This window comes from Hyla sarda, chromosome 6 (genome assembly GCF_029499605.1).
Source record: "Hyla sarda isolate aHylSar1 chromosome 6, aHylSar1.hap1, whole genome shotgun sequence".
Classification (NCBI taxonomy): Eukaryota; Metazoa; Chordata; class Amphibia; order Anura; family Hylidae; genus Hyla; species Hyla sarda.
Genome location: NC_079194.1, coordinates 90766838 through 90780420, shown reverse-complemented (window position 1 = coordinate 90780420; position 13583 = coordinate 90766838). Strand labels below are relative to the sequence as shown.

At 44.5% G+C, this 13583-nt stretch overlaps 1 protein-coding gene across 12 annotated transcripts in view; it reads left to right on the top strand.

The window, feature by feature from the left end:
* IL17RD (interleukin 17 receptor D) overlaps positions 1-13583 on the top strand; it is a 96264-nt gene that overhangs the window by 75648 nt on the left and 7033 nt on the right. For all 12 annotated transcript variants that reach the window (XM_056524410.1, XM_056524411.1, XM_056524400.1 and 9 more), the window contains 4 exons: positions 1951-1995; positions 2094-2245; positions 3081-3146; positions 9859-9913. In XM_056524410.1, coding sequence (XP_056380385.1) covers positions 1951-1995; positions 2094-2245; positions 3081-3146; positions 9859-9913 — 318 coding nt within the window. The remainder of the gene's footprint in view (positions 1-1950; positions 1996-2093; positions 2246-3080; positions 3147-9858; positions 9914-13583) is intronic.

Below are 13583 nucleotides of genomic sequence, written 5' to 3'. Positions count from 1 at the left end.
TGATCTTTTCATCATCTTTTTGTTATAGAATTTCCCTACTAGCAAAAAGCTTATAGTCTTCCATGCTGCCATATATAGCCTATTTCTTGGCTATAGTGTCTGTTGTCTGACAAATAGAAGACCGATCCTTATCGCTGGCATTCTTTGGGTCACTCCTTCGAATTCCCAAATTAGGTTTTCTTCCGGTCTGCTCTAACATTGACAGATGTCTATTTTTAATTTTTTAACTCTAAGATACTTCAGAACGCTTTAGGGTTTCAGAGGAATCATAGTTAAAATATTGGTCAGGAACGGAATCCAAGTACAGTGACCCCCCGACATACGATAATTTCAACATGCGATGGCCTCTCAGAGGCAGCATCAACATACGATGCGTTTGTATGCCGGGGCCATCGCATAAACGGCTATCCGGCACCGCAGACTGCTTCAGCTGCCACCGGATAGACGTTTAAGGTGCCCCGTGTGGTCCGGTGGGTGTCACTCACCTGTACCGGCACTCTCGATGGTCCTTTTTGGGATCCCCTGCATCGCCAGCGCTCTCCATCGTCGTCATCACGTCACTGCGCACGCCGTCCTGTCATCCAATAGGAGCGGCGTGCGCAGCGATGTGATGACGGCGATGAAGAGACGCAGCACAGATGGTCCGGGGACGCGGCGACAGCGATGGAGGGTGACATCCAGGGCAGCGGTGAGCGACGTGTACAGGTGAGTACTGTATAACCTCCTATACCAGTGGTCTTCAACCTGCGGACCTCCAGATGTTGCAAAACTACAACTCCCAGCATGCCCGGACAGCCGTTGGTTGTCCGGGCATGCTGGGAGTTGTAGTTTTGCAACATCTGGAGGTCCGCAGGTTGGAGACCACTGTCCTATACTTTACATAGCACGGATCCCTCAACATGCAATAGTTTCAACTAACGATCGTTCATTTGTAACGGATTACCATTGTATGTTGAGGGACCACTGTAATCGGAGAGGTCTCCATTGACTTCCCTATTTTCTGTATAGGAAGAAATCTATTAGTAAAGCCTAGCAGGGTAGGGAGAAGGCACAAGAGAACACCCTACTGACTTGGATCCCTGTTCTTAGCCAGTATTATATTTCTTCTGAAACGGTCCAGGCTGCAGCATTTGGGTATGTTCACAATCCACAATTTCCTTGCGCGGAATTGTGCCAGATAGAATCTCCAAATGGAATTCCTGATCAGAATTCTGCAAGCGGAAATGCCTCAACATGAACATAGAAAGGAGCATGTCCCTATTTCATGCTGCCCTTGGTTCGCTCAGCATAAAACCGATGATAGGTTCCCCATAAAGGGAAACAAATCCATATAAATGCTATGAATGTAAGCTGGTATCGAGAGCAATACAGAAAGAACATGTCAGTATAGGGATTGGTTGCTCTCGGCTATACACAATACACAAAGGGATAAATTCAAGTACTGAGGCTTTACTATTTGCCTTCAGAAAACCTAACCCTTCGTCTGTTTGTGGGATTATGAGTCCGTAGACTTGAGGTCTCTGGGAGGATTCTGTTACTTCAGACAGAGGAGCCTAGCACCGTATCAAAATAAATACCTCAGTTAACCTTTACACTTCAGGTTTATACAATGACGTTGCTGGCAATAAATGGACTAACCATGGTGCAGGGGTATGTGAGACTCTTGTTGCTGAAACCGTCACCTCTTTTTTACACCTATATACCAAACCAAATTCATGAAAACTTGATAATTATAGGCTATATATATATATATATATATATATATATATATATATATATATATATACATATATATATATATGTGTATGTGTGTATATATATATATATATATCAGATAATTCACAGGCTATAGGATGCCCTAAAATAGCTGCCTCTATTCTGATGTGTTAAGGCATTTACAAAAACTCCTTATTGTTTCTTCTTATACTGACTGAATAAATCTCTTTACAGCATGTGAGACGTTGCTACAACCAGACAATTTAACCTGCAGACCTTGTAAGTAATCTGTGGATTTTGCTATAATTTTTGGGGAAAACCTCCCTCCTTGATGTAGAAGACTTTTAACAACTCTTTTTTCCCCTTCCTTTACCTAGACTGGAAGCCAAAGAACGTGAATGTCACCCAGCAAGGTGTTAACATGCAGGTCTCCTTTGACCATGCACCCCATAACTTTGGTTTCAACGCATATTATGTAAACTACAGGATGAAACACGACGCCTCTTTTAAACAGAAGATCTGTAGACAGGTACGTCGTACGTTTCTTCACAAAGCCATTTGCTTTTCCATGTTTGCCTTGCGGTTTTCTTCAGAAATCGTCAAAGCTGGAGAAGTTTGTCTTTAGGTATTATTGCATCCTCCTTGTTGTCCATGAGACAGTTAACCAGACAAAAAGGAAGTTTGTTAAAATGAAGTGATGTTCTGGGAATTTTGCCGAGATTCTTTACTGCCGGAGTTATCACTGTCTTGTGTGTGTTGGATGCTGACGCTATTTGCACAGTTAAATGCTCTAAGGCATTGCTAGGACGCTTTCCAATCTGCGTCACCAGCATATGAGGCTCGTAGCGTCTCAGTCAGCCCACGGGGCAGTCCTGTGAATGAAGAGCATTCCATACTTACTTTGGCAGAACTAGGGTGTTGAAAGTACCAAGCGCCCTTCCCTAAGTCTGTGAGCGTTTTATTGCTTGTGTTTCATTTAATGTTCCCTGAGTGTTCTGTGCTGCCTCTGTGGCTCTGGGGATCCTATGTAACATGCTGCCGATCCAATAGCTTAGAGCCGAATGTGGGACTGAGACTTGGTTGGCAGCATCAGGGGAAGTTGTACATTGATAGACAAACAGAACTCTTTACCAGTCACAGGCAGGGTGGGTATATAGTGTATATAGAGTGGACCTATGGCCAACACAAAAATAAATTTGGGTTCCCTAATCATACATTCTGTGTCCCGACCACGTCACGTCTCCGCCCCCGTGTGATGTCACGCCCCGTCCCCTCAATGCAAGTCTATGGGAGGGGGCGTGAGCACAAGAGATTTGGGAGCTGATGATTTTCAATTGTAACCCTATTGTCAATGCTTCTTCTAGGTTCAGAATACAGACTACACAAACTGTCTTCTCCAGAATGTGTCTCCAGGGGATTATGTTATTGAGGTAATATGTCTATTTGCTATGATTTTACCTCTGTTACTTTTTTGTTAGCATTGGCAACAGTTTAGTGGCTCAGATGAATCCTGCAGATTCTTTAGTGGGAACTTGTTACAGTAAAATCTCCCTTAGCGGACACCTCCCAATCAGGGCCGGTTTTAGACTAAGTGCGGTCCTGGGCAAAATTAAATATGGGGCCCCCGAATTGCATGATCAAAGATTTTCCTGGTTTCCTCTGTTTTGTGATACAGAATACACAGCAGTAGTTTACTGATCATGCACCATGTGAATACGGCCTGAGATCCCAATGATGAGAAAAGCATCTAAGGCCATAACACAAACGTCAACTATAAACGAAAGGAAAAGCGCTCCTAGTGTTACAACGTAACATGTACGGTGTGAAATTCAAAAGCAATAATGCTCACCGAGGAGAGTTGTACTGCGACCAAGTACAACTATGGTCGGGGTTCGCTATACATTTTATGGTAAAATGGTTGATTTCAGTACAAAGTACAATTGGTCTCGCAAAAGAACAAGCCTCATATGGGTCTGTGGATGGAAATATAAGAGTTATGGCTCTCAGAGGATGAGGAGGAAAAAACAGAAATGCAAAAATAAAACCTGGCTGTGCCCTGAGGGGTTAAAATATTAAATCACACCCCCACTCCCCATTTCTAAAGTGTAACTATACACTGCTCCCTATGCCCCCCCCCCCCCCCCCATCCTTTCCTCTTACCTTCTACTCTCCTCTCCATTTTTTTTTGTGTGGATATATATATATACACACACACACACACACACACACACACACACACACACACAAACACACACACACACTGTCTAAATCCTGTATACTGAGACCAATATTACCACCACTAATACTAGTATACTTAGCAAGAGGATTGCAGCCAGGGACCGGAGTGGGATATCGAGGCACAGCGGGAGCGCTGCGGGTATGTAAAGGTTTATTTTTTTCATATAACTGGAGATGGGTCCTATGGAGACGCAGTGGTAACTTCTTCTTACACGGCCCAGTGATATACAGCTGAAAACATCTAGGATTAAAGCTTACCGTATGGCTTTTTAGGCGCTGATTTTAAAAGAAATCATATTAAACAAATGAATATCATGCACAGTGCTGCGTCAGTCATATGTTAAAAAGAACTCTAGAGGTACAATTTATTATACAACATAGGACTACAACTCCCAGTGTGGTCTCCCTGACTGTGCCCCTCCCCCAGCCTTAAAGGGAATGTGGTGAGTAATTACATAGGCCACACAGAAAGACCAAACTGGGAGTTGTAGTTTATATTGTACATTTACACTCTGGCAAGCATGTTGGACTAATAGACTCAGCCTGATGCAGCAGCTGTTGGGAGTAGTAGTACTAGAAGGGCTGTCAGTGTGTCCTCCCCTCCCCATACATTTAATCACAAGCAGACAAGTACTTCCATCCATCACTGTCCCTGCCTGCAGTCCGTCGGTCTGAGGGGAGGGGGCAGTCCTCACACTTCCTTCCTCCTCAGCGGGGCCCATGTTAGGTGACAGGATGATAGCACTGGGTAACTTGTAAAGAGCAGAGGGAGGAGAGTTGTCATCTCCCTCTTGCTCTGCAGGCTCTCCTCGGCACTCCTCTCTTCGTGTCTCCCCACAGACTGCACAGGCTGGTTTAATCCTGTAGCCTATGAGACAGGGGGAACACACTAGTGACCTCTGAGATCCAACACAGAGGGTGCAATGAAGAGATTACATCCTGCTTGCCTGTGTCGGACCAGTGATGTCATCAACACGCTCCTGCATGTATAAACCAGCCTGTGGCCTTAGAGCATAGGGATGTAAGTGCGGCCATGGGTCCCATAGCTGCTGCCATTCAGGGTTGTAATCGGCCCTGCCAGTGCCTGAAAAAAAGAAAAATCCGTCCCTGACTGTATTTTGGCACGATTTGTGCAAAATCACAAATTGCGGCAAAATACAGTATTGAAAGTATGGATGTAGATATGTTCAGGGGGCCCTGGGCAACTGCCCAGGTTGCCCTGCCCTAACACCGGCCCTACTCCCAATAGGGGACACCTTCCAGTTTTTAATTCCCCAGCAGAGTCCCATAAGACTTAATGTATTTGCACACTCCAAATAGGGGACATTCCCAATAGAGGACGCAGACACACCCAAATGGGGACAATTCTGGACAAAACACTCAATAGGGGACAACCAGGCTTACGTGCCAGCTCTACCTTGTACACAGGGCCGTTTTAAGGGGGTACAGCCAATGGCCCAGTAAGGGGCCTAGGATCCCACCACACCCCCTGCAGAAGCCCCAGCACAGAAGCAGAAATCCGATGTTTAACCCCTTAACGACGCAGGACGTATATTTACGTCCTGCGCCGGCTCCCGCGATATGAAGCGGGATCGCGCCGCGATCCCGCATCATATCGCGTGGGTCCCGGCGCTAATCAACGGCCGGGACCCGCGGCTAATACCACACATCGCCGATCGCGGCGATGTGCGGTATTAACCCTTTAGAAGCGGCGGTCAAAGCTGACCGCCGCTTCTAAAGTGAAACTGAAAGTATCCCGGCTGCTCAGTCGGGCTGTTCGGGACCGCCGCGGTGAAATCGCGGCGTCCCGAACAGCTGATCGGACACCGGGAGGGCTCTTACCTGCCTCCTCGGTGTCCGATCGACGAATGACTGCTCCGTGCCTGAGATCCAGGCAGGAGCAGTCAAGCGCCGATAATGCTGATCACAGGCGTGTTAATGCACGCCAGTGATCAGCATAGGAGATCAGTGTGTGCAGTGTTATAGGTTCCTATGGGACCTATAACACTGCAAAAAAAAAGTTAAAAAAAAGTGTTAATAAAGGTCATTTAACCCCTTCCCTAATAAAAGTTTGAATCACCCCCCTTTTCCCATAAATAAAATAAAACAGTGTAAAAAAAATAAAAATAAACATATGTGGTATCGCCGCGTGCGTAAATGTCCGAACTATAAAAATATATCATTAATTAAGCCGTACAGTTAATGGCGTACGCGCAAAAAAATTCCAAAGTCCAAAAAAGCGTATTTTGGTAACTTTTTATAACATTAAAAAATGAATAAAAAGTGATCAAAAAGTCATATCAAAACAAAAATCATACCGTTAAAAACTTCAGATCACGGCGCAAAAAATGAGTCCTCATACCGCCCCGTACGTTGAAAAATAAAAAAGTTATAGGGGTCAGAAGATGACATTTTTAAACGTAAAAATTTTCCTGCATGTAGTTATGATTTTTTCCAGAAGTGCGACAAAATCAAACCTATATAAGTAGGGTATCATTTTAACCGTATGGACCTACAGAATAATGATAAGGTGTAATTTTTACCGAAATATGCACTGCGTAGAAACGGAAGCCCCCAAAAGTTACAAAATGGCGTTTTTTTTTCGATTTTGTCGCACAATGATTTTTTTTTCCGTTTCGCCGTGCATTTTTGGGTAAAATGACTAATGTCACTGCAAAGTAGAATTGGCGACGCAAAAAATAAGCCATAATATGGATTTTTAGGTGGAAAATTGAAAGGGTTATGATTTTTAAAAGGTAAGGAGGAAAAAACGAAAGTGCAAAAACGGAAAAACCCGAGTCCTTAAGGGGTTAAACAGTGGTCTCCTGCTTCTGTATGTCCACCAGCCACATCATTCACCTCCCTCCTTCCCTGCTACCCCCCCCCTGCCAATTTATTCCCCTGTGCCAAATAATCAGCCTTTATTACCCCCTGTGCCACATCATTTCCTCTTGATCCCCTCTGTGACATTTAATTCCCCCTTTATTGCCCTCTGTGCAAATTCATCAGGGGAGAATTTATAATTATATATACACAGTTTTCACTGTCTATATTGCGCAAGCTTTTTTTTTTTTTGCACAATTCTGTTTTTTGTTTTGTTCTTTGCGCAATTTTTGATAACAATTTCACAAGTGAAATTCTAAATTACGGTGTATGGAAGAGCTGATTATGTGGTGGACATCGATTTATCAACTGCGTCTTTTCTCTTTACACCAATATTGCACAAGTCCTATTTTTATTGTGCAAATATACACCATCAAGGAGGACACTTAAAATGTTATAAGTATAAGTCCAGCAATATGTAATACTGTACATATTTAGATTAGACTCCAGTCTGTACAGACTGTAGTAATTTAAACTCCCTGCTGTTCTTGATGAGTGCAGGAGATTGCACCTGTGTAGAGTGTAACCATGGTGACTACAGCTAAAAATACCACTGTATGAGCAGGGAGGGAGAAGGAGGTAGGGCTGTTAGGTCTATGTATATGTGTGATCATGTGTATGCAGCAGAGCTGAGTGTGTGATTGTGATATGCAGCAGAGCTGAGTGTGTGATTGTGTGTATCCAGCTGTTGCAAAACTGCAACTCCCAGCATGCCAAGTTTTGCAACACATGGAGGCATTCTCGTTGATAAACACTGATATAGAGGTAAAGGGACAGATTGTTTAGCAAAATTAGAATTTTTTTTAACCCAGACATTCTGTGTACTTTATAAAGATTTATGATTTTACTATTGTGCAGAGTTTTGTTCGGCACACACTGCTGCTCCGGCATGTAAGCAGTGTACCGTGGGAAAATGCCACAGCTCTGTGAAGTGTAAGGTAGAGAAGGAGGGGTTGGTAGAGCGAGGGGGGGGGGGGGCGTTTCTATATTTGCCCAAAATTTGTCAAAGGACGTGCACAACTTTTTGTAAATTTTGAGCAAGAGTGTAAATTAGACAAGCAGTGTAAAGGGGTAGAACTGTGTCTACAATAGACAAATAATGATAAATCTCCCCCACAGACCTTAATAACTTCCAGACTTCCATACTTTCAGTTAACACACTTGTCATTGTATAATAATTATAATGGATATATGGGTGGTGTATAGCCAAAAATAACCTCTCCTTTTATACCTCACCGGCAAGAAAGACACAGCAAAATGAAACGCAGAAGGGGCATCATTATTATTCTGTGTCTTAATAATGCTATAACATCAGTCACCAACATAATTACCAAGCCCTGGCGACTCTAACACATAAAAGAACAACTATCTACAACCTGTGTTAGCTGGCCTTCATGCATAATTTCCCCTCTGTCTGCACTGTGATCTGTTCTGTACAACCTTTTTCTTGTTGCCACCTCCTAGGCCATATAGCGGAGTGTGCGAAATGTTCGCCTTGAAAATACGGGCAGACATTTCGCACATTTGCTCAATTTGGTGGCACAGGAACCACTTGGAAGTGTGTCATCTTCATAGACTGCAATGCATATCCAAGCGGAATCCTCAGGAACATTTAACCTGTTTTAGGCTGGGTTCACACCACGTTTTGTACTTATGGTTCCCGTATACGGCTGGGGGGAGGGGGGAATCGCGGCGCCCACACTCAGCCGTATTCGGCTGCGTTTTCGGCCGTATGCGGTTTCCCGACCGCAGGCGAAAACGTGGTCGACCGCGTTTTTGCCTACGGTCGGGAAAACGCAGCTGACCGGCGGCTGCGGTTCACTCTGGTCGGCTCATAGACATGCATTAAATACGGTTCCCGAATACGGCTGAGTGCGGGCGCCGCGATTCCCACCCGCCCCCAGCCGTATACGGGAACTGTAAGTACAAAACGTGGTGTGAACCCAGCCTTACTGATTCTGCAGACGCCTGAATTGGGGTTTTCATGGCAGAAACATCTGCTGCAGAAATTCCACCATGTGCACAGTGCAGCAGAATCCCATTGAAATCATTGAGACTCTACTGCAGCAAAATTTCCACGCAGAATATTCCCACGGAATTCCGCCCGAAATTCCAGCGAGTGAATATAGCCGGACACTAAAAGAGCAGAAAGTCTTTTTGATAGACTTAAAGGGGCACTCCACTGGAAAAAAATTTTTTTTTAAATAAAGTGGTGCTAGAAAGTTAAACAGATTTGTAAATTATTTCTATTTAAAAATCTTAATCATTCCAGTACTTATCAGCTGCTGTATACTACAGAGGAAGTTTATTTTTCTTTTTGAACTACCTTTCTGTAGGACCACAGTGCTCTCTGCTGACACCTCTGTCCATTTTAGGTACTGTCCAGAGTAAGAACAAATTCCCATAACAAACCTCTCTTGCTCTGGACAGTTCCTGACATGGACAGCAGAGAGGACTGTGGTCAGACCGAAAGGAAATTCAAAAAGAAAAAAACTTCCTCTGTAGAATACATCAGCTGATAAGTACTGGAAGGATTGGAATTTTTTAATAGAAGTAATTTACAAATCTGTTTATCTTTCTTACGCCAGTTGATTTAAAAGAAAATGCTTTCCAGTGGAGTACCCCTTTAACTTGTCTTACTCTTGAGAAGCTGCTAAATGGAAATTTTAATGCAAATTTCATTTTGCATGCAGGTAACAAATCAACAATAAAGTAATTGCAACGGTGTCCATAGCTTTAATAATGTTGATGTAAAATGTAACACTGATTTTCATTCTCCATGACCATTTAGAATGACTTAATATTTGCGTCTTGCACCAAACAGCCACTAGAGGGTGCTACACTACTGCAACAAAAAACATGAGACACCCAGGAACTTTCATCTATGCGAATTGACATACAAGGCTTTTGAACATATAGGCTTTATAGCGATTATTTAAGATGTGGTCACAGAAATGGAATACATTAAATATGGGGCAAAAGTATTAAAACCTTCCTTTTTTTCTTTTTTATTGTTGACAGCTTCTTGATGATACCAACACAACACGGCGCTCCATGCACTACTCTCTAAAACCTGGTATGTATCATAGATAGAAACAAAAATATAGTTTTCCATTCTGTATGGGGTACATGCTACAAATCCTAGGGTTGTACATTGCTTTCCCAACCAGCCTGTGTCCAACTGTTGCAAAACTAGTTTTGCAACAGCTTAAGGTGCCCTGGTTGGGAAACACTGCTCTAGGCTATGCCTCTTTCATTATTACAGGCTCATTTTGTATTAACGATCCTTGTGGCACTTGTGTAATGTATGTGGTCAGTTGTTTAACCCCTTCCCGCAGAATGTCATATATAAACGCCGGGTTGTGCATAAATGACATTCAGTTAACCCGGCGATGCGCAGCATCGCACGGGTTAACTGGCAGAAGTCCCGCTGTTTCCAGCAGGGGACAACTTCTGCTTCACCCCCAGGACCATCAATTGATGGTCCTGGTCAGCGATCACTGTGATTGGTCCCTGTGGACCAATCACAGTGATCTAGGGTGAAAGTTCAGATCCCCCGCACTGCCCGCCCCTGGAAGTCGGGCAGAACGGGGGACGAAGGCTGCAGGGGCTCGCGGGGACCTGCGGCATTCGGGGGGAACACGTGGGGACCGGCGGACTTACCTGATCCAGCGGCGGGACCGAGGAGCAGCGCGGGACCGGCCACGTGGACGAGCAGCGACGGGTAAGTATGTGGTCCTCAGAGGCAGCAGTGAAGATCTTCACTGCTGCTTCTAGGAGTCTGAAAACTACAACTCCCAGCATGCCTAGACAGCCTTTGGCTGTCTGGGCATGCTGGGAGTTGTAGTTTTGCAACATCTGGAGGGCCTCAGTTTGGAGACCATTGTATAATGGTCTCCAATCTGTGCTCTTCCAGCTGTTGCAAAACTACAACTCCCAGCATGCACTGACTGTCCAGGCATGCTGGGAGTTTTAGTTCAGCAACATCTGGCCCTTCAGATGTTGCCGAACTACAACTCCCAGCATGCCCTTCAGCTGTCTGGGCATGCTGGGAGTTGTAGTTTTGCAACAGCTGGAGACACACTGGTTGGGAAACATTGTTTCTAACTCAGTGTTTCCTAACCTGTGTGCCTCCAGCTGTTGCAAAACTATATCTCCCAGCATGCACTAAAAGACCATGCATGCTGGGAGTTGTAGTTTTGCAACATCTGGAGGGCCCCAGTTTGGAGACCATTGTATAATGGTCTCCAATCTGTGCTCTTCCAGCTGTTGCAAAACTACAACTCCCAGTATGCACTGACTGTCCAGGCATGCTGGGAGTTTTAGTTCAGCAACATCTGGCCCTTCAGATGTTGCCGAACTACAACTCCCAGCATGCCCTTCAGCTGTCTGGGCATGCTGGGAGTTGTAGTTTTGCAACAACTGGAGACACACTGGTTGGGAAACATTGTCTGTTTCTAACTCAGTGTTCCCTAACCTGTGTGCCTCCAGCTGTTGCAAAACTATGACTCCCAGCATGCACTAACAGACCATGCATGCTGGGAGTTGTGGTTTTGCAACAGCTGATGCAAGCCCCCCTCCCCCCCCCCCCCCCCCGCCCCCCCTCCCCCCCCCCCCAGGAATGTACAGGGTACATTCACATGGGCGAGGCTTTTACAGTGGGTTTCTCGCATCTTGAGATGCAGCAAATTTTGCGCTGGGAAACTCGCTGTAATCCCCCGCCCATGTGACTGTACCCTAAAAACACTACACTACACTACACTAACACAAAATAAAATAAAAAGTTAAAAACACTACATATACACATACCCTTACACAGCCCCCCTCCCCCAATAAGAACGTCCGGTACACCACTGTTTCCAAAGCAGAGCCTCCAGCTGTTAAAAAACAACAACTCCCAGTATTGTCGGACAGCCGTTGACTGTCCAGGCATGCTGGGAGTTTTGCAACAGCTGGAGGCACCCTGTTTGGGAATCACTGGCGTAGAATACCCCTATGTCCACCCCTATGCAAATCCCTAATTTAGGCCTCAAATGCACATGGCGCTCTCACTTTGGAGCCCTGTCGTATTTCAGGGCAACAGTTTAGGGCGACATATGGGGTATCGCTGTACTCGGGAGAAATTGCGTTACAAGGTTTGGGGGGCTTTTTCTTCTTTAACCCTTCATGAAAAGGAAATGTTGGGGTCTACACCAGAATGTTAGTGTAAAAATTTTTTATTTTTTACACTAACATGCTGATGTTGCCCTATACTTTACATTTTCACAAGAGGTAAAAGGGAAAAAAGCCCCCCAAAATTTGTAACGCAATTTCTCCCGACTACAGAGATACCCCATATGTGAGCGCAAAGGGCTCTGGGGGCGCACAACAAGGCCCAGAAGGGAGAGCGCACCATGTACATTTGAGGTGATTTGCACAGGGGTGGCTGATTGTTACAGCGGTTTTGACAAACGCAAAAAAACAAAACCCCACATGTGACCCCATTTCGGAAACGACACCCCTCACGGAATGTAATGAGGGGTGCAGTGAGAATTTACCCCCCACAGGTGTCTGACGGATCTTTGGAACAGTGGTCCATGAAAATGAAAACTTGTACAGCCCACTGTTCCAAAGATCTGTCAGACACCAGTGGGGGGCAAATGCTCACTGTACCCCTTGTTACGTTCCTCAAGGGGTCTAGTTTCCAAAATGGTATGCCATGTGTGTTTTTTTTTTGCTGTTCTGGCACCTTAGGGGCTTCCTAAATGCGACATGCCCCCCGAGCAAAATTTGCTCTCAAAAAGCCAAATATGACTCCTTCTCTTCTGAGCATTGTAGTTCGCCCATAGTGCACTTCAGGTCAACTTATGGGGTACCTCCATACTCAGAAGAGATGGGGTTACAAATTTTGGGGGGTATTTTCTGCTATCAACCCTTGCAAAAAGGTGAAATTAGGGGGGAAACACACATTTTAGTGGAAATTTTTTTTTTTTTTTTTTTTACATATGCAAAAGTCATGAAACACCTGTGGGGTAATAAGGCTCACTTTATTCCTTATTACATTCCTCAAGGAGTCTAGTTTCCAAAATGGTATGCCATGTGGGTATTTTTTGCTGTTCTGGCACCATAGGGGCTTCCTAAATGCGACATGCCCCCCGAGCAAAATTTGCTCTCAAAAAGCCAAATATAACTCCTTCTTTTCTGAGCATTGTAGTTCACCCATAGTGCACTTCAGGTCAACTTATGGGGTACCTCCATACTCAGAAGAGAAGGGGTTACAAATATTGGGGGGTATTTCCTGCTATTGACCCTTGGAAAAATGTGAAATTTGGGGGGAAACACACATTTTAGTGAAAAAAAAAATTATTTTTTTACATATGCAAATGTCGTGAAACACCTGTGGGGTATTAAGGCTCACTTTATTCCTTGTTACGTACCTCAAGGGGTCTAGTTTCCAAAATGGTATGCCATGTGAGGGTTTTTTGCTGTTCTGGCACCATAAGGGCTTCCTAAATGCAACATGCCCCCAAAAACCATTTCAGAAAAACGTACTCTCCAAAATCCCCTTATCGCTCTTTCCCTTCTGAGCCCTCTACTGCGCCCGCCGAACACTTTACATAGACATATGAGGTATGTTCTTACTCAAGAGAAATTGGGTTACAAATATAAGTATACATTTTCTCCTTTTACCCCTTGTAAAAATTTAAAAATTGGGTCTACAAGAACATGCGAGTGTAAAAAATGAAGATTGTGAATTTTCTCCTTCA